General features: G+C 42.8%; 1 protein-coding gene across 1 annotated transcript in view; it reads left to right on the top strand.

Moving 5' to 3' along the window:
* Window positions 1-19,261, top strand: part of KCNH5 (potassium voltage-gated channel, subfamily H (eag-related), member 5) — a 154,072-nt gene that overhangs the window by 117,439 nt on the left and 17,372 nt on the right. Inside the window, exon 10 of the mRNA XM_010075987.1 lies at window positions 7,309-7,505. Within this exon, the coding sequence (XP_010074289.1) occupies window positions 7,309-7,505 (197 nt within the window). The remainder of the gene's footprint in view (window positions 1-7,308; window positions 7,506-19,261) is intronic.

Here is a 19,261-nt window from a genome sequence, read left to right as displayed (position 1 = left end):
AGGAAAGGAGGAGTGAAACCAGCATGTCTTCTTGAATTTGGTATGACAGCTGAAAATAGGGATGAGTCTTTTTCTTAATCTTTTTTCTTCTTTTCTTAATCTTACATGCGTTTAGAGGTCAAAAGATTAAGTCTCCTGCCAAATCACACAGGGGAAAGTTCTCTGGAGGCTGAGGAAGCAGCAGCTCCTGTTTAGGTGAGCAGCAGACCCAGGCACTCCCTAGCTCTCATCTGTGGGCAAGAGTAATTTGGTGTTTGGGATCCGTGCATCAACACTTTGAATTTCCTTGGTGTTACGCAGCCAGGCATGTACTTTGTACAGGATGAGACTGACCGTGTGTGATGCAATATATGACATGAAAAACTGTCAGTCTGATTCCATCTCACAGTATTAGTAGCTAATTCTGTGATTTTAATTAGTTTAGTTGCAGCTTAGGTTACTTCTCAAGTGGAATGAAGGTGGCAGAACTTGCCCCTATGTCAAATCAGCTCTTGATATTTTATGCTGAACCTTTTTTTCGTTTTTCATATGCAGTAAACCAAGGCAGACTAATTGGGAGAGTTTCCCCAGGTTAGTAATGCGCACCTGGTAGCAATTTACCGAACAGCCTGTGTCCTATTTCATCTATAGGAAAAGTCTCTTTTGTTCCAGTGAGTTAAAGCTCTAAATTACCTAAGAGTAAAATGCTCCATAAAATGTGGGGATTTTTTTTCGCTAGCAGGACTGCAATAATTAAGATGGTGCAGGTTGTTTTTTAACTGCTGAATCTCAAAGTATTTTGCAAATTCCTTGAAGGATTACTGATCCGAGAACCAGTGTGACATGCAGCTCTGAACCACACAGTTCTTGAGCATATGCCTTGGAATAAGTCATATCTTGTAGGTCTGGGTCCGCATATGTGATACTATGTAAGATTCAGTCCTACTGATGCTTGTTCAAAAGTGTTATTGGCTCTTACTGACAGAGTTGAAGGGAATGTTCAATTTTTCACATTATTTTGTAAATTTAAAATATTTTCGTCTCTGTCTTCATGATAGTTAACTATAATAAGAAGCATCAATCTTAATTTAGTGCCAGCTGGTGTGTTATAGATGTGATCTGAAGCCTCCAATGTCAGAAAGATTCCCTTCACTGAAATGAAATGTGTTTGAATTAGACCTGCACGCTTCACTGCCAAACCCAGAAACTCAAAAGCCTTGGCAGCAAAAGAAAAGGAAAATTATTTTTAAAATCATGTGATATATTTCTTTTAAATCAGACTAACAGTTTGAGGCAATTGGATTTGTCTTACGAATTTTGAAGATGGTGGGAATGGTCATGCTTTCAAGTTCATGTCCCCAGTCAGGAAGGATAGAAACTTATTTCTGTGTAAAATCAAAATGGAGATATCCTGTCTCCAGGAGCTGGGGCTTCTAGAAAAACATGAAGTACTAGGAGACTTGCACTAAAAGTGAGAGAGGTGGGGACCATAAGCCCTTCAATAACAGGAGAAAGTCTATGTAGACCTTTTGCTCTTGCAGCAGTTCTGAATGCTGGAAGAAAGGTCGCTTTCTTTTGTGTTTTTAGGTGCAGATGAGGAAGTTACACTGTGTTAAATAATCCAAAGTACCTTTGCCGGCGTGGACTTGGATCTTTGGCACAGTCTCTTGTATTGTTTCTTTGATGGCTATTTTGACATCCTTCAAATGCTAGAAATGCTGTTTTTCCTCATCATTCTGCCCTTTCACGTGTTAACATGCAGTCCTGTATTGCTGGATTTCTGACTGGTCAGTTGCTCAGCTGTGCTGTGATTTTCAAGGGAGTTTGGCCCTTCTGGATGCCCTGGGAAAGGCAGAGGTTTTGGCTAAAACGTTGACGGAGGCAAGGAGCTCTTGCTCCCAGTCTAGTAGTCATCATAGACTGCACATGCAGGAAGCAGTGATGTCCCAGCTGGCAGGAGACGGCTGATGAATTTGCACCACTACATCACCCTCATCTTCTCCAGGTCCCCTCTTCAGACATAAACAGCTCTACCGTCTAAGCCCAGAAATCCAGCCGGCGCCATAGCCTGTCTCTGAAAATGGCCAGTAGCAGATGTTCAGGAAAAGGTAAGAAGATTAATTAAGCAAACAGTGATACTTCCCCAGAATAGTCTCCAGCTCTCCATTAAATTGTGTTTCAAGGTCTTCCTCACCAAGAGGGCAATCTTTTTTGTTTAGTAGCTACACATGGATTTTACTGCATGAATCCATCCTGTCATTTTTTAAAACCTATGCAACCATCCCTGATGTCCCATGGCAAGGAGCTGCAGAGCTTACCTACTTGCTGAACCATCACAGAGATGTGTGCTGCTCTGGGTAACAGGAGCTGATTCCCTCCTTGCTCATTGGATTTCTACATCAATTTGAGATATATCTGTCCTGCAGCCAGAGGTTTCACCACAGATATATAGACACAGATGTACTTGTATGAATATGCATACCAGTATATGTAATTATGGCTGCAGGGGTTTGATATTTGGTCACTGATCTCCACTTCTGTCCATGCTGCCATCCCTTCGTGGCTATTGGTAGCTGAGCTGATTAGATGAATGTTTTCTCTACATGATACAGTTTTTTTCTGATTCTGCAACAAAATCAGCCTTTGCTTTTCATTAGCAACAGAAGATTTGAGCATATCATGATGGAAAGCCTACATTATTCATCACGTCTGGCTTTTGCTGGTGTGACTGATGGGACCTTGGTGATGTTTTAAAATGGGGGGCAGGGTAGCTGATGTATTGGCTGTCCTTGTTTCAGCTGAGACAGAGTTAACTTCCTTCATAGTAGCTAGTATGAGGCAATGTTTTGGATTTGTGTTGCGATGAAGGCTGGTAACATACTGATGTTTGTAGTTGCTGCCATGACAGTCAAGAACTTTTCATGCTTTGCAAGTGTCTTCAGGTGCAGGAGAAGCTGGGAGGGATCATAGCCCACAATTACTGGCTTAGGAGTCAACCTTAGGTTTAGGATTGAGACGCAAATTGGCCAGTGTTATATTCCATATCATGCATGTCATGCCCAGTATATAGATGAGGGTCTGGCTGGATCTTTGCTCCCTCTAGGGGTTGTCTCTCGCTCTCTTGGTCACTTCTCGCTCTCTCAGATGCTCAGGCTTTTATCTCTTTTCTGGGATTGTAGTTTTGTGACTCTCTCTGCTCCGGGATCATTAGCTGAGAACAGGCTGACCCTTGGTCATTGGGTGGTGGGCAGTTGCACTATGTATCACTCATTTGTATATTTGAAAATTTGTATATATTACTGTTATTATTATTATCATTATTATTTTCAATTTTATTGTAGCCTAGTTATTAAATTTTTCTTAACCCACGAGTCTCTTTTCCCTTTGTCCCTTTAATTCTCTCCCCCATCCCCAGGAGAGGGGAGGGTGAGCGAGTGGTTGTTGTGGTGTTTGGCTGGCAGCCCGGTCAAACCACGACATACCTAAGTGCACAGCACAGAAAAACACCTTATCACCTTAAGAAGTCCTAGTCCCTTTCGTCTGTTTTTCCTCAGTGCTGTTTTCCACCAAGAATTTATTCTTTCACTGCCTCCCCAAACGTTCTTGCAAAGGCCCCATCAAGTTCTCGTGTCCACTAGGATATTTCTTACCTCATTTTCTGTCCCCATCTGGAGAAGGATAAGTTTTGCCATTACATAGATCTATATGGGTTCTGAGACGCTGTTTAAGAAGAGTCTTTCCTCTCTGAGTCCAAGGACTTTTTCATTCCCTTTGCAAGCTCCTGTGGAGTTTCATAAGGCCCTTATAAAATTTTTTCTGCCTGAAAGGTCCTGGCATGAGCTGCTGTCTCACAAATTGCAAGTCAGTCCATGGCACAAGGCTGCAGAGAACACCTGCCCCCCAACTTCTGTATTGCAGAGTTATCATAATATAAAAGAAAGAATAGTGTATAGAAATATCATTACCTATTACATAGTTACATACCATATGATTGTCTCTAAATGTATATACAAACATGCATTAATATATATGTATGTTTTATGTACAGTCATATGTACATAATACACCAGTAATTTTTTTTTTCATGTTTAGGATGATCCCACTGTAGCTATTTCAGCAAAAATTATGCCTGTCACCAGCATCCTGCACACGTCCTCTTGAATTCTGTGGTTCTTTCAGTCCCCAAATCCTTACACCCGTGTTCCTGCCAGCTTTAATCCAGCAGTATCCATATTCTGATGCTCCTCTTTCCTCATACCAAGTGAAAAATGTATGCAAGCGGTTCCCACTCTAATTTGACAACGTTCCTTTTCCCAGCGATGCTTCAGGCACTGTGAGAGCAGGGACAGGAGGACTTCCCAGAGCTTTGCCTTCATTCAGGAGAGGTGTTAAGGCTGCTCAGGACTCAGGGCAGTACAGATTTAGGAGGTAACATGCTGAGGCCTCGATAAATCTCTAGAGAGAGGCTTCGAAAAGTCTGCAGGCTGCCTCAGCCCCAAGTGCCTCTGTATTCCCAGCGCAGCCCCAGGCTTTCCCTGGAGGTGTGCACATGTTGTGCAAGTGTGTACAAGCTATACGTGCCTCTGTGTAGCTGATGTTTCAGACCTACCACCTAAATTTTCTGTTGCAACTCTGAAAAGTAGCTTTTTTTTTTTTTCATTTAGTTGTGCCATGTAAAATTAAACTTGAATGAATAATTACCACTCCCTACTCAGTGAGCTACAGTTAATAGGGATGAAGTATAGTACATTAATCTCTGTATTTATGAGAAAAGACGTTGTTTTGGAGAATCTGGTTGGTTTTGTTTTCATTCGGTACATTCCTTAGCACATTTATAACAGGCAAATGAGATTCAGAAGTGTATGGGGAAGATGTCAAATTCAAGAACCCTTAGATGCTTCCAAGATTTCATACTTTCTGAGGAGAATAAACCACAATGTAAGGGGAGCTTATAGCGTCACCATTCAAATCCAGTGACCGATGGCTCATGGAGGAGTGAATAGGTTCAGTTCATCATGTCCCAGCCTTTCCGAGGGAGCCAGTGCCGTTCCCTGCCTCACTGAACTGAAGACAATGAGATTTTCTCAAGTTCACAAATGGAGATTTCATTTGTCTGTGGTGTGGGTACACATTCTGTAACAATATCGTGCGGACTTTCTGAGCGAGCATCCAATGCTTTCAACCTCTTGGCTTAGATTAACTCTGTATTACCTTAAATTTGGAAAGAAAACAAGTGTTTTGCTCACATTTCAGCGGGAAAATCGTAATAGTCCCTATTATTGAGTTCTGTCTTTTTAACTGTGCTCTGCAGGCGCTGAAAGCAGGACTCAATTCTGTCCTGTGTCCACCTCAAAAAGCAAATCCGTTAAGCAATTTTGTGCATTTCAGAAATGGTCTCTTTTCTATAAATTATGTAACTGTGCTGAGTATGTCTGTATACCAGGTTTTGAACTGTGGGTATAGACAAGGACAATTAGCTGCAAAGGGTAATTTCAAAACAGTAAATTAGATAAATGATATATTACTAGGAAATGCTCTGTGATAAGGAGAGCGTTTTAAAGCAACTTGTTTTATAAATTACACCATCTGTATTACATAGTGAAGTTAATTTTAATTACATCAAAATATGTAGAATTATTTAAAAGCAGTTTAATGAAAATGCAGTTGTAACCTTTCTAAGGGACAATTCTGCTATACAGACTTTTGTTAGGAGATAAAACAAGGAAATTAAGATAAGGACTTGCACGTTTTCTTTTACTCCTCATGAGAAATGTTGGCTGTGTTTTACTGGATACAACATCTAAAGCAGAAATGGAAATAGAGAAATAGAGCCTCTAACCCTGAAAAGTAATAAGATTGGATAAATTTTTGCTCTGGTCTGTGTTCCCAATATAGAGTTCAGTGAAATATTACAAGTTCTTAAAAGAGGAAATATTAAAATGTATTACCTTTTTTATCCCAAAACTATAAAATCACTGACCTTCACCAGGGGCTGCTTGAGGTACCCGAAATCAATAGTGATGCCACCACTGACTGATTGATTTCAGTTTCCTTTTAATAGCTGATAAAATAAAGAGCTTTGATATCATTGGGGTCTGAAACAAAAAATGCCCTTTGTACCCTGGTTTCTGCTTCAGGATATTTGGTGTCAGCCACAAACCACACGCTATGGCCCTCGCCCAGCCTGTGGCTGGAGAGCAGCCGGGCAGCAAGAGGCAGATTTCCAGTGCTTCAAGGGGCTTTCTGCTGCTCCCGCTACTTCTCAGAGTAGCCATAGGGTCCAGATCTGAAAGCATCTCTCCAGTCCGCATCCATGCTGGTGTTTGAGTCAGGAGTGTGATTTTGAATCTGATGTCCCGATCCTCCCCGCTTCTCCTGTCTAGCACAGCTGTCTGGGGGTGCGGAGTCCTCGCAGAGGGAAGGAAGCTGGGGGATGCAGAGGAGCACGTCTGATGTGCTTCTAGTCCTTAGAGCTCTTCTGACTGTGGGGTTGGACTTCAGCTAGTCTTAAATCCTCAAGCAGGGTGAACATCAGGTCCTCAGCATCAGCTGTTTTGCTGCACTGCCTACCAATGTAGAAATAGCCTTCAGGTGTAATGCTCACATCTGGTTGAAGTTATTTATATGTGCACGTGTCTAAGGGTAACCTTCTCTTACTCAGCAGACATTTAAATACTGTCTTAGGTGTAAACCTCTACTGGAGTGGGTGGTTTTGGATTTAGAACTAGACTTCTGGATCTGTTTAATATTTAGAGCCAGTTATTTAGAGGTTAAAAATCTCAGGGAGGTTTTTGATGGGTTTCCCGGAGTCTTGCCACTTACACTGAATTAAAAATGTTCAGACATCCTTTAAAATGTGGTTCTTGGGCCCTGGAAGCTGGGTCTTGCACTGCACTGCAAAGCCTTGGTGATATAGGGACCGAGATGTCATGGGCTTTTGGTGAGAGTGGGGCTCCTAAATCACTTAGGAACAGACCCTCAGAAATATTCAGTCACCTGAACATTAGTTAAGAGCTTATTATTTTCGTGAGCCTTTGAAAAATCTATTATGTGCATCTTCAGCTACAAGGAGACCTTTACAATCTGATTTTTATGTTTTGTGACACTTCACAGAGCAATCTGTAGATACCTTAAAAACCTTGGGCTACTGCTAAGGATGCTCAAGTACCTCAGACACTTTGAAAACTCTTACCCTTATTAGTTTTCACAGTTGGGAGCTTATGTTAGAGTAATTGGAAGCATAAGACAGTTTGGGAGGAAATAATTTGTGTGCTGAAGAACACTGTGTAAGTTTTCCCTTTTTAACAAATTTATCCTGCTGTTTTTCAGGTAAAGGTGATGTGTTTGGTGATATCTTCTGGAAGGAAACCAGTCTGGCCCATGCGTGTGCCAATGTGAGGGCCCTGACCTACTGCGATTTACATATTATTAAACGAGAAGCCTTGCTTAAAGTGTTGGACTTTTATACTGCTTTTGCAAACTCCTTCTCAAGGAATCTCACGCTCACCTGCAATTTGAGGAAGCGGGTAAGGCGACAGCTCTTGTTTTCCCCTTTCTCTCACCAAGAGGCTGCATGCTCTTGCCGACTGTTCGCAGTGTTTAACAACCCCCAATTTACTCTTGATGTTTTCAGGTCATTGCAGATTAACTGGCCTTTCAATAAATGTTGTTGCTGTTCGTTAATGATGGCTCAATAAAAGTTTCCCGTAGATTTGCAGCTCTGAGGAGCAGTCCTAGCAGGATGACATATAAATTACATTTCTTTCCCTTTACAGATGTTGGTTTTTGGCTTTTTTTCCCCATTGCATAATGTATAAAGTTATATTTTATAGTCTGATAGAATCCAGATTCTGAATTCCTCAGAGGTGAAGTTTCGTCTCTCATCTGCTAAGATTTAGGTCAGAGGACAGTTTGATGGATCTACATGGCATAGACCAACTAAGAGAAATTTATTCGTGTTAAATAAATAAAATGTATCCAGAAAAATTTTATATTAGTACTTGCTTCTCTTGCTTGCATAGTTTAGAATTTTAATATAGCAAGGTTAATAAAGCTTGGTAGCAAATTTATATTCACAGCTCACTTCTTAAACCCTCCTGCTCATTTTATAATCAATCAGCAATGCTCACTATCCATTAGTCCTTTCAAAGAACACTCTGTCTAAAAATTAATTATCTGTAAGGACGTATCTTGAAAACAGGTTAAGGGATTCTTTAATTCGCATTGCGGCTGCAAAATTTAATCTTTATGATGTTTTTTTTAAGATTGATGAGGGTTATATAGATTTCGTTTGCATGGAGAAATCACATAGCAATGATTTATAGATTATTGAGCATTAACTGTGATCCTCTAGCTGCTGAAACATTTTTCTTCAGCTGTACCGAGGACGTCTCACCTGGTAATGTACTGAGGCTGCCTCAGTATTTCACAAGACAATTTCAGCTCTACAGTAACAGTAGTTCAACACAACTAGAATTTTACTTTTCTAAGCCTGGTTTCTCTCCAGCCACTGGAGCATCTTACAAATGCTTCTTTCAATTGAGTTTTAATTTTTAGTGCATTCCTTGTGCTTATTAATATACTAAGTATGACACAAAATACCCATGGCAAAAAGCAGATGCAAGGGGGTTACAGTCCCTGTCTGTGCTGAAGCCTGCAAGAGCTGCATTATAATCTGGTCTGGTTCCAGTTTGTTAGCTTACCTCTGACTTGAAGCTTGTTTACTCTGCTTTCGACCTGAAGAAGGGCTTTGGGGTTTGAAAGCTGGTTCAGGGTTTCTAGCTTATCACTTCTGTGTTGGTAAGATGTCCTCCAAGACTTGACTTCAGTACCTTCCCCATTGCCATCTTGCCTACCTGCAGCGTGCCACCAGCTACAGTCCCACGATGACAGTTCTGCTCAGGCATTGCTGTCGGTGATTTCATGGGACAAGATAATGCCACATACGTTGTGCCAAAAATGTTTTCTTTCCTTCTTAAAACTGTGAACTTGTCACTTCAGCTGGCTTTCTGGGACTCCCCTTCCGGCATTATGTGTGACAAGGTTGTGTACAGCAAAGACATGTACAGATCTTATTCCTGACAGGGCAATGAGCTGGAATTCAATTCGGTAGCCCAGGGATGCATATGGGAAATAGCCTCCTGCCTGGGTTTTCATGGATTTTCTTCTCTCCCACGCACCCTTTTTTTTTTTTTTTTTTTTTTTTTTTTTCAGGAAAACTGGTTCCTCTGCAAGGCCCTGCTATAGAGAGCAAGCTCAGTGGAGACACTCATGGGGCTCAGGTCCCTAGTACAGATACTGGCTGTATAGCTCAGTGTTAGGTACTCGGACTTTGCCGTGGGGGCAGTGACTCAAAGCAAGAAGGAACAGCGCTTCATAGAATCAGAATGGTTCGGGTTGGAAGGGACCTTAAAGTTTATCTGGTTCTAACCACCCTGCCAGGGGCAGGGACACCTCCCACTAGACCAGGTTGCTCAAAGCCTCATCCAGCCTGGTCTTGAACACTTTTAAAGAAATGCTTGATTTTGTAGAAGGAACGGAAATGTGGGCTGGGTGCATGTGTGGGCTTTGCATGAGAGTGGATGGAGAGTTGAAGAAAGGTTTTGTCAATGTGGTACATGCAGAGTGGAGATCATTTTTCAAAAGCTGGTTGGTGACATCCAGGATAGTGATCAGTCACCTTTATAGCCCATGAGGAATGGTTCCTCCAGAAGGCAATCATCTGGCCCCTCTTTAGTGCCCAGTCTGAGATGGGAAAATCATCCCGTTTCTGTTGACTTTTGAGAGAGTCCTTGATCACTAACTTTTAAATACCTAGGGTACATCAGATGAACTCCACCTATGGTGTCTCCTACAGTTTTACTCACGAACTATTTTGGGAAATGTCTTACTTCTAGTATTGCAGTAAGATGTGCTGAGCCAGAGCCTGCTTTGGAGAAATTCTCTGTATTGTTCCTAGGCACGAAATAGATCATGCTGCTTTCAACACCAGGGACACAATCTAAGTCTCGTTACATAAAGTTATTCCGGGGATTGTTTCAAACCTCCTGTCTGCTGAAAGTATACGTGATTCCCTGTTGGGTGCAGAAGTGTTTGACGGTGAGTTCATCTCCTAGGAAAAGCTGTGCCATCTGGGACAGTTTCATCAGGCGAACACAAAGCAGTTGTTCAGGCAATGAGACCAGCTGACAGAGCTGCATCGTACTGCAGGGGTTTGTGCTGGATTTGTGTAATCTAAATGGAAAGAAAATCATTGTCTCCTTTAATTGATTTCAATAGAAATATACTTAGCACTTTTTCTACGTAGTCGTCACTCATAAGGTTTGACGTTTAATTATAACTCCTTGCGATTCTGTGCTCAAGAAAATGGCTGTTCTCACTGCCAGAAATATATAGACAGAATTGTTCTTCCATCACGTCTGCTCTTCAAAATACTCATGGATGTGTGTGGGTGCGCACACACACACACACGTGTTTGTGCTGCATTGTCTCTCAACAGGCACTTAGGCTGCAAAACAATTTAGACGTTCAAAAGGCTAATAAATTAATAATAGTACTGAGCACAAAAGGTTAGTTCCACCTGACAGGGAAAGGAAAGTCACATTGAAGTGGGAAAATAATGTTTTCTCACTCCCAGATAACATTTAGAGGCCTGGCATGTTGAATGACCTACTTAAGGCATCTGCTGGGCGTGCTCTTATCAACTCTGGAATTTCGCTTTCTTTACTGTGTGTTAGATAGCTCAGTCATCACACTGTACTTACGAGCCCATAAAGCGAACGTGCCTGCTGGCTTTTCAACCTGCAGCCATCTCTCCTGCCTAGGGTGGAGAGGTGACTTTTAATCGGTAATTGCCAAGTATTGCAGCATGTTTCATGCTCTGAAATCTTTATGGCACATCTAACGTCACTAATGCACACTCCGAGGCAGAACCAGGCCTTTGAACTTTTTCTCCAAACAGGGAAAAATAATTAATCTGGAAAGATGTTGTTTAAAATCACAATGAGATTACATAGCTGCCTCTGAGGATTGAAAGTTGTAAAGCAGCGTTTGGGATGAGCCTTCGAAGAGTTAATTACTGCCTTCTGATGTTGGAAGAGAATATTAATAGTGTCTAATTCATTAAGTGCCTTTCAAGATTTCAGGCAGCTGGAGGAGAGCCTCTCTGCAAGCTTGAGCCGTGGAGCTCGGCCAGAGGAGGGGAGCCAAGACAAACCTCTAGGAGGCTCAAGTCCATTTAAATAAATGTACATTTTATTGATGGTCAAAATTCAGCAAGGAAGACCTACAGCAAGCTACCAAATGTGTTACCACAGGAAACAAGTGTTCAGCGGAAATATTTTTAAAGCTTTTTTTTTTTTAGTTTTCTCATCATTGCTGCCTTTTGCACTAGTTAATGCACCATCTTCAGCTCACTGCCAGACCACCACGGTCTGTGCAAGTGCAAGGAAAAAATCAAACTGAAATTTTGGCCCTCCTGAAATCACAGCTACAATTCGCCTGCGCTTCAGTAAAGCAAAGATTTCCCCCACAGCTTTTAAGCTACACGGTCACATGCTGCTGTTTCTACCATAAGCAAAACAAGCTGTGTGAAAGCCCTGAGTCGGGAGCAGCCAGGGAAGAGGACAATTGTCCGTGTGGGACCTCTGGCACATCTGCTGCTGGAGGGTGTGCTGGAGAATGAGCCAAGGAGATGCGAGGAGAAACCAGTGCCTTTGAGGCAGTGCAATGCCATCCAAGGAGGCTCAGTTCTTTTCCCTGTGACACTCTTAAAGCTGACGACACCACGGTGAGTGACTGATGTTATCAGATGCCTCCAGCACACTGCGGATTTCTGAGGCTTTTTAGTGGATGAGCCCATCAGTGTGTCTTCACACACACCCTGTTCTTCCTTCTCTTTCAAATAGAATAATTTCTTTTCAAATTGGCTTTCTGTTTTTGCTTGAGGTTTTAATGAATCACGTGTTGTTTCTTGACTGAATCACTCATCATTTCTGTGTCACATAATTTTTAGAAAAGCTTTATTTTAATTTGAATTCTGCGTTCGTGTCTACCAGAAGTGAAGGTTGTACCAAGTTTCATTCAGGATCCCCCTTCTTTTTCATTTTTAAGGCTTTACAGATGGTGTGCTATGTTAGAGTGTCCTGTTGCAGAAGCAGTGTCAGAAGCAGAAAGCATTGCTTTGTGTATTGGCCCTTGCTCCTGAAGGTTGCACATGTCCTGGTGAACCTGGGCACTTTTGCAGGTCTTGAGCTCTGAAAGCTGTCTGCAATCATGGCAGCTTAATTCAGAGCTGTTTGCACTTTGCCAGCTGGTGCTCACCCTCAGTCCTGATCAGTTGTGGGGAGTGACTTGCTCAAATGGGAAAGGGTCAGAGCATCATCCTTGGGTAACTGGCAAACAGAAAGCTGTGGGGTAGCTGTGAAGCAGGACATGCTGAGCACTTCCTCTGCCCAGTAGTCCATCTCCACTAGCAGGTCCATCATCCATTTTCACCTTTTTTCAGTCTGTTACTCAGAGCTTTCTCCATGTGGAGCAGCGATGATGACAAAACCTATCTGGGCAAAACAAGTTTTTCCATCATTATTGATGCAGAGAAACAGGGGGAAGAGCATGCTGCTTAGGAAGCTGCTGTGACTAATATTGTAGATCAGCTGGTGGGGCTTCAGTGGGGTCCTGGGCTCCCATCCTATGAAGGGGAATGTAACAGGCTGGTACTTGGTCCTTATCCGGTCCTGGGCTCCCATCCTATGAAGGGGAATATAACAGACTGGTACTTGGTCCTTATCCATCTCTCACTCCTGGTACTTTTCTTTGGCATGTGCAGTTTTTTTCCTCTGCTGGCAGTGGCAAGGCTCCCAGGGAGTGCAGGATCAAGCCTCTGGAAGGGCATATCCAACAGATCAATTTCTATTATGGCTTAAATGGCCAGCAGGCTTTTGGCATGACTTAACTCAGAGTTTGTTTGTAACGCAATGGCTTGCTCAAGCCTATTGAAAATTAATTTGATCAGCTTCTTGATGGCAACGTGTATGGCATGTTTCCTTTCCCTGTATTTTTTTAGGGACTCAGAGCATCTGCAAGCTAACAGATCCTGCTGCTTGCTGGCATTAGCTGAGCTAACGGGACACAGAGGGGTTCCCCAGCCGGGCATGGTGACACCCCTCTTCACTTCTCCAGGACAAAATACAGAGTGACCTTAGTCATGGCCTGTAGGCCCGTAGCTGTGCTGCCCATGACATTGTGTTTGGGTGTCACAGCTTCATTACTGCAGTAACAGGCAACTCTCTGGTGACCATGGCAAAGGACACCTTTCTCAGCTGTCTAAGCCAAAGCTCTCACCTCTTTTGCCCCTCACTCTTTCTTCACCTGTAATTGCAACAAAAGTAATGCACCTTGTTCCTTTTTTTTTTCCTTTTTATTCTTTTTTTTAACGCAATAAGGTCAGCTCACTTTGGGCGTAAAGGGGGAGTTCACCTCATGCTCCCACTGTGGAGCTGGTAGACTAGCCTTGCCTTAAATTTCACCAAGTTCCTTTCTTCATGTGAGAAAGTAAAGATTGTTTTACCTTGTCTCACGATGCTCCTGCCTTTTCCTGTCCCTCTCTGGTCTTCAGTTATCTGGTTTTTCTTCTTTTATATGAACATATTGCCCCAGAAAATGAAGACCTATAGCTATAGTTAAGCTGTAGTGACAGTTGAGCATAATTACAGAGAAAATAAGTTATAGTCTTAAAAATCAGTATGGTTTTATTTTACTCGCATCTTAGCAGACTCTGCAGCCTCAGTTATGCTTGGAGAAACTTCCACTTCAGACAATTTTTTAGAAAATTTTTATTGATTGGCTTCATTGCATTCACAGCTATCTCCAGATATGTTAATATTCCATTGCGGTGTTTCCTAAGGGACTGTTGCACTGGTTTAGATCTGGTACCACCTCTGATGGTGTCTAGACTTGTATATTGAATGTGCATGGGACACAAGAGCCCACTTCAAACATTTCAAACCTCGTGGCCTCATCCAAACTGCCCACTGACAGTGGTCCCTGGCTGGTCCATGCCTGTGAATTTCTTGAGAAACTGCTAATGGGTCTGGGCCAAAACCTTCTTTAGGGGCATGGGGATTTTTGAGTTTGAGGCAGTCAAAGCAAGGAAGTTAGTCCTTGGAGGACTGTGCATGACTTTGCTAGGTAGAAGAGCAGCATAAAAATTCAAACAGAAGGCTGCGGCAGCGCTAACTTCACCCCTCTGTGCCTCTCTGCCAGACGGCATGGGACAGCTGGCTGAGCCCCACGATTGCTGTAAAAGCTGATGGTGGGTTGGCTTTCTCACTTTTTTTTTTTCTTTTTTTTTTTGTATCTGTGAACTCTTTTCTGCGTGCCTCGCTCCCTTCCCTCTGCTTTTCAACACTTCATCATCTCCCTTATGATGGTGTCTTCTGGGCACCCTTTGGGTCACATGGACTGTGGGAAATCGGGGGTACGGGAGTAATTGCACCTCTGAACCCCTCACTGGAGGCACAGAGGGAGCACAGAGGGAGCACGGTGGTTTTCTCTCTTTCGACAAGCACAGTGTGCTCCCTTGGCTGTGACAGTGTTCATGGATGGGTGCAGAAGTGGATGAGAAGCCTGACTCCTTGCCAACTCAAGGAGTTGGGTATCTTAGTGAATGTTTAAATACTTAATACTTACCTGAGAAACAGGGCACGCAGGATATCCCCCGGGGTGTTTGGGGTAGTATGGATTCATGGCACAGTCTGGATTAATATGTTTTGCCTTCAGACTGCAGGCAGATGCAGAGATTAGCCAACACACTGTCATCTTTAATAGTGTTTCAGAGCCACGTTAATCCCACAGGGTACCAGCAGGCCCCTATTTTATTCCGAATATAATCTCTAAATTAAATACCTTCCTTAGAGGTCCTGACCATGCTTCTGTAGGAGTGAGAGGCAAAGCACCACCAACTCTGTTAAGTAGGACTGAGCCCAATTCTGATAATCCTTTGGCATTACAGAGGTGGATTTATTTTTTCCTGGACATGGAGCTTCTCTGTCTAAATCTAAATCAAAAGGAGATTTGATCTTGTTTGTCAGGCTATTATTTTACTGTTGGTTTTTGTTGAGAAATGCGAGGCAAATTAGCGTACTTTTGATTTGAGGATCTTTGAACAGTAAGGTATGGCTGCAGAAAAAAATCATGTCCTGATGTGCTGCTTTCCGCACGTAGGGACTCAGCAGCTGTTATAAAAGGCACTCTGCTGGTTTACCCCAGCAAAAGGTCTGAGCATCTCTTCTGCAGGCAGGCAGTGCAAACTGAGTGATTTATTTGTGTGTGGAGGGATCATTAAACAGGAAATGTCAGGGATGGGCAGCATCCACAGGAAAACAAAAGTGTAAACTGGCTATGTTAGAGTGGAGATCCAGACTGACAATGATTTGCTGTTGTGTTTTTTGTGGGTAAATGGCATTTTCTGGTTTAGAAAGCTGTCATAATTAAGAGACTCTCCTTAGTTGACTCGGAAACCTTCTGCAGGCTGTCTGCTCATATGGATTCAGGGCACAGGACTTGAATGAGGACAAATAAAAAAATCAAAGGTTTACTATTTTTAATCTTGTAAATATTAAAAATAAATATTTGTTGTTCACCTTCCCTCATCAATTAAAATTGATGCTTTTAATCTCTTCCAGCTGCTAGGGAAGGGGAGGGAAAGTGCATGTTGCAATGGAAAGCAACATTGCCATTTCATTTTTGATTGCCAGTTAAGAAGGTTTTTATCACAAGCCCCCAGTGTGTTTTGATGTTGTGGTGAGCATGAGCACCAGCAGCTCAGCCAGCAGCAGACCCAAGTGCATCACTGTCCCTGTCCCTGAGCTTTCCTCGTGGGCTGTTACTTTGCCAGGCTTAGCTCTGTGGCAGGCTCTTTTGGGCAGGCGTCCTAACAAAGCCGATCTCCCCATAGCTTTGTGTGACTCCTCTGGTGCCCAGTGTCATGGGAGTGTTACAAATGCATTTGTGTTACCTCTGAGAGTAGCCAGTTTATTCTGTGATGCTCCCAGTATGCCTGGGAGCTGCCGCTGCTGTAGGTGGTTCCCTGCTTGTGCGCCACCTCCATTACACAGAACTGCGCCCAACGCTGAGGCTGCTGGTGTCCTAGCAGGTAGGATTTGCACAGAAGGTGGGGAAAGAGGTACGTTGTATTGTCTTACACCCCTCCGAACAATTAGCCCAGAGCAATGGATGTCTTCTTGCATGGGCTGCTGAGCCTAATTGCCATGTAGATCTACAAATTTTCCAACAGAATAACAAAAAAAAGAAGGGGGAAATGTTACAAAACTGAGATGATTAATTACAAGTGCTCTGGTTACTTCTGTTGTTGCTTCCTGGAGCTGAATGCCAGCCGTTTTAGTAACACAGCACAGCATGACTTGCAGGTGTAAAAATTAGTTTCTACACCAGACTGCTGACTCTCCAAACCTTACTTCTGCAAGCCTGGGAATGCCAGTTGCAATGCACCCAAAACCATGGCTGGGGAAAGAGAACTTCTGCCTGTTCATTGGGATCAAATAAATGGATTCCCATAGGCTTCACAAGGAGCAGATAGAGCTTTAGCATTCACCCAAGTGGCAGCTTTTTGGCTCTGCCCAAAATGGGATCTGTTCTGTCCAGTCTAAAAATGATTGGTAACAACTTCACAGCTATTTTGCACTGGAGAGAGCACTGATTTTATTCTTGTCTCCCCCTCTCCAGACAGGTTTTTGCCTTGGCTCACACAGGAAGGCTCCTCACCGGTTGCCTACTATAAGCCGGTAAAATGCTAGATAAAACTCCCTGCATAAGCTCTTTCTTTTCTGTGCAAGTATATATCCATCCATCTCTTGTTTTGCAGCACTCACTTCACAGATGCAGTAATGCCCAAACCTGCTGGTTCAGCATGTGATAATCATTGCAGCCACGCAGATCCTAGACTTACCTTCCTTTGAAGGCTATTTTTGGGCTGCCTTTTACAGTCCACGTAGGAAAGTATTAAATTCTACACAAAGTGCAAGAGAAACTTTGTGGGGAAGTTTGCATGAATCTCACTAGTTAAAAATAAAACCCAGCCTGTCACTTCCAGCTTCATGATGGCTGATTGACAGTGTCTTTTTTAATTGTCAGCTAGTTGCTGTGATAAGCAAGCTTAAGTTTAGGTCATATGCAAGGGAAGTCTGGAGGAGCAATTCTGAGAGTGTCTGATTTGCATATATGCCAGAGGTGGGCATTGCTGTCAGGAGGGACGGGGGGATTCTGGGAAGCACCTGAAATAAGCTGAGTCCCCTATTATTGCACTTTTGAGCAACTTGCTGAAAGGCAAAAATCTTTTGTGTGTTTAGGAAGGAATGTATATTATTAATCCATGTTTTTTCCTCATATTTTTGCTTCTTAGTTTTCACAACCCTTAATTTGTTTCCCTTCCTAAAGATAACAAAAACATATTTTTCACATGTAAGTTACTGTGGAAAAAAAAGGATCATAGTGTAAGCAGTTATAAAAGTCTCTGATACTCCATTAATTAATCTGTCAGTGATCTTTTGAACTTTGGGACCTCTCCTCGGACTTTTGGGTGAACTGTAGGTTATTTTATTAGTGCTCCACAAAGCTGTCTCAGCTACCAAAAAGACTTTGTATAGTGCTTCCTATCTAAATGTTTCCATCAGTCACTGTACCTCCAGAGCACAAGGACTTACCTCTCTCAGCACTTAATTTCCATGTCGTGTCACTCATTGCACCTATTCTACCTTCCTTGACTGCCTGTCATTGTAACGAGTTTCCATCTCCATCATGTGTCTAAGGCAAATCCATTTTTAAATGGAACAGTTGTTGGTAGTTAGAGCAGCTCAATTTTGAATGACCCCCATCTTTCTCCCAGGCTGTATTAGCCCTCCTGCCAAAGAAGGATACAATAGAAATGTAAATGGATGAACTAAATCATGCATGTTTCTCATGTGTTTATTAATTGTCCCTGTTTCCATTCATTAAAAGAATTAGCCAATAACCTGAAGATGTTCTACGAAATTACATGAATAGTAATTTACAAGCTCAGTGCAGCCATGCATTAATGTACCGAACAGATGCCTGGCTGATCTCACGAACCATCATCCATAACTAAAGCATTTGTCAGAAAGCTTGAACCAAGGCATTGTTTGCCCTGTGGTCCATCAGTAACATGTCCCATGAAGAGCTTCCTCCCAGACCAGTTGTGCTCAAATTCTGTCCAATGTGTCAGATACCTGTGAGTAGGGTAGATGAGGACTCTGCTGGGACAGAGATTGACCTTGCAAAATCCCCAACAGCCTTCTTAAACCTTCCTAGCCTTCTTGTGAGCAGATGCTCTTGCTCCATGGACCAGCCCTGCCCCATGGGTGGAACACCTGGCACAGTTACACATCTCTAGGCACCCTCTAGCATCTAGGGTGGGTGCTGGACCCCACTGAGGATAGTCAGCCTCCCAGAAGTGCCTGGATAAGGTCTTCCTGTGAGAAGATGACTGAAGAACTGGTGTCTTGTGTGGGAGGCTTAGGGTTGGCTGGATTTTTCAGACACCAGAAAAAAAAAAATTAAACCAGAGAAAGCGGAGAGGATGCTTTAGCCAAAGTCTCAGAGGTCAAAAGGACTGCTGGGAAGTGAACACAGCATCTGAGTGAACAGAGCCAGAAGTAGAAATCTATACTTCTTCTGTCCAGTATCTCGCTGTGTCCTTCCAGCAGCATTTATTGTGTACCAGCTGGTGTTTTTTTAATTGTGTGTGCACAGGGAATGTTAGAAAGGATACAAACAGTGTGTAAACATGGTGAGCATAGTTACAAATGGTGAAGTACAGAATCATCAATGTTATCGATTGCAAAGACCTGTTATTTGTGCAGGTACAGGGTTTTCTTACTAGCCCCAGGCAGGGAGAGGGGAAAAATCAACTGGACTGACTCCAATTTTACATGAGGAGGTAATTTCTGATCACTTTTAAAGCCAGATTTGCCAAAGTATACAATACTGAGGATTACAAACTAATTTGTTTGGGTCTGGAGCAGTGAGATAAGCTAAGTCTGCAAAACCAGCAGGCTCAGCTCCTAAGGAGCATCCTGTGTCAGTGCCTTAATACATGGATAGAAACGTAAAACAGTGCTGATGAGCTTTACAGAGATCCACATCTAGAGAAGAGGTGATGGCTGTGATACGGGTATTAGGGAAGATCACCAAGAATCATGTGGAAAAAAATATAGGACCTTTTCCCCGAGAATAGTCTAAATGTTGG

This window comes from Pterocles gutturalis, unplaced genomic scaffold, assembly GCF_000699245.1.
Source record: "Pterocles gutturalis isolate BGI_N339 unplaced genomic scaffold, ASM69924v1 scaffold5968, whole genome shotgun sequence".
NCBI classification, from domain to species: Eukaryota; Metazoa; Chordata; class Aves; order Pterocliformes; family Pteroclidae; genus Pterocles; species Pterocles gutturalis.
Note: the sequence above shows the minus strand (reverse complement) of the source record. Positions and strands in the feature narration are given on the sequence as shown.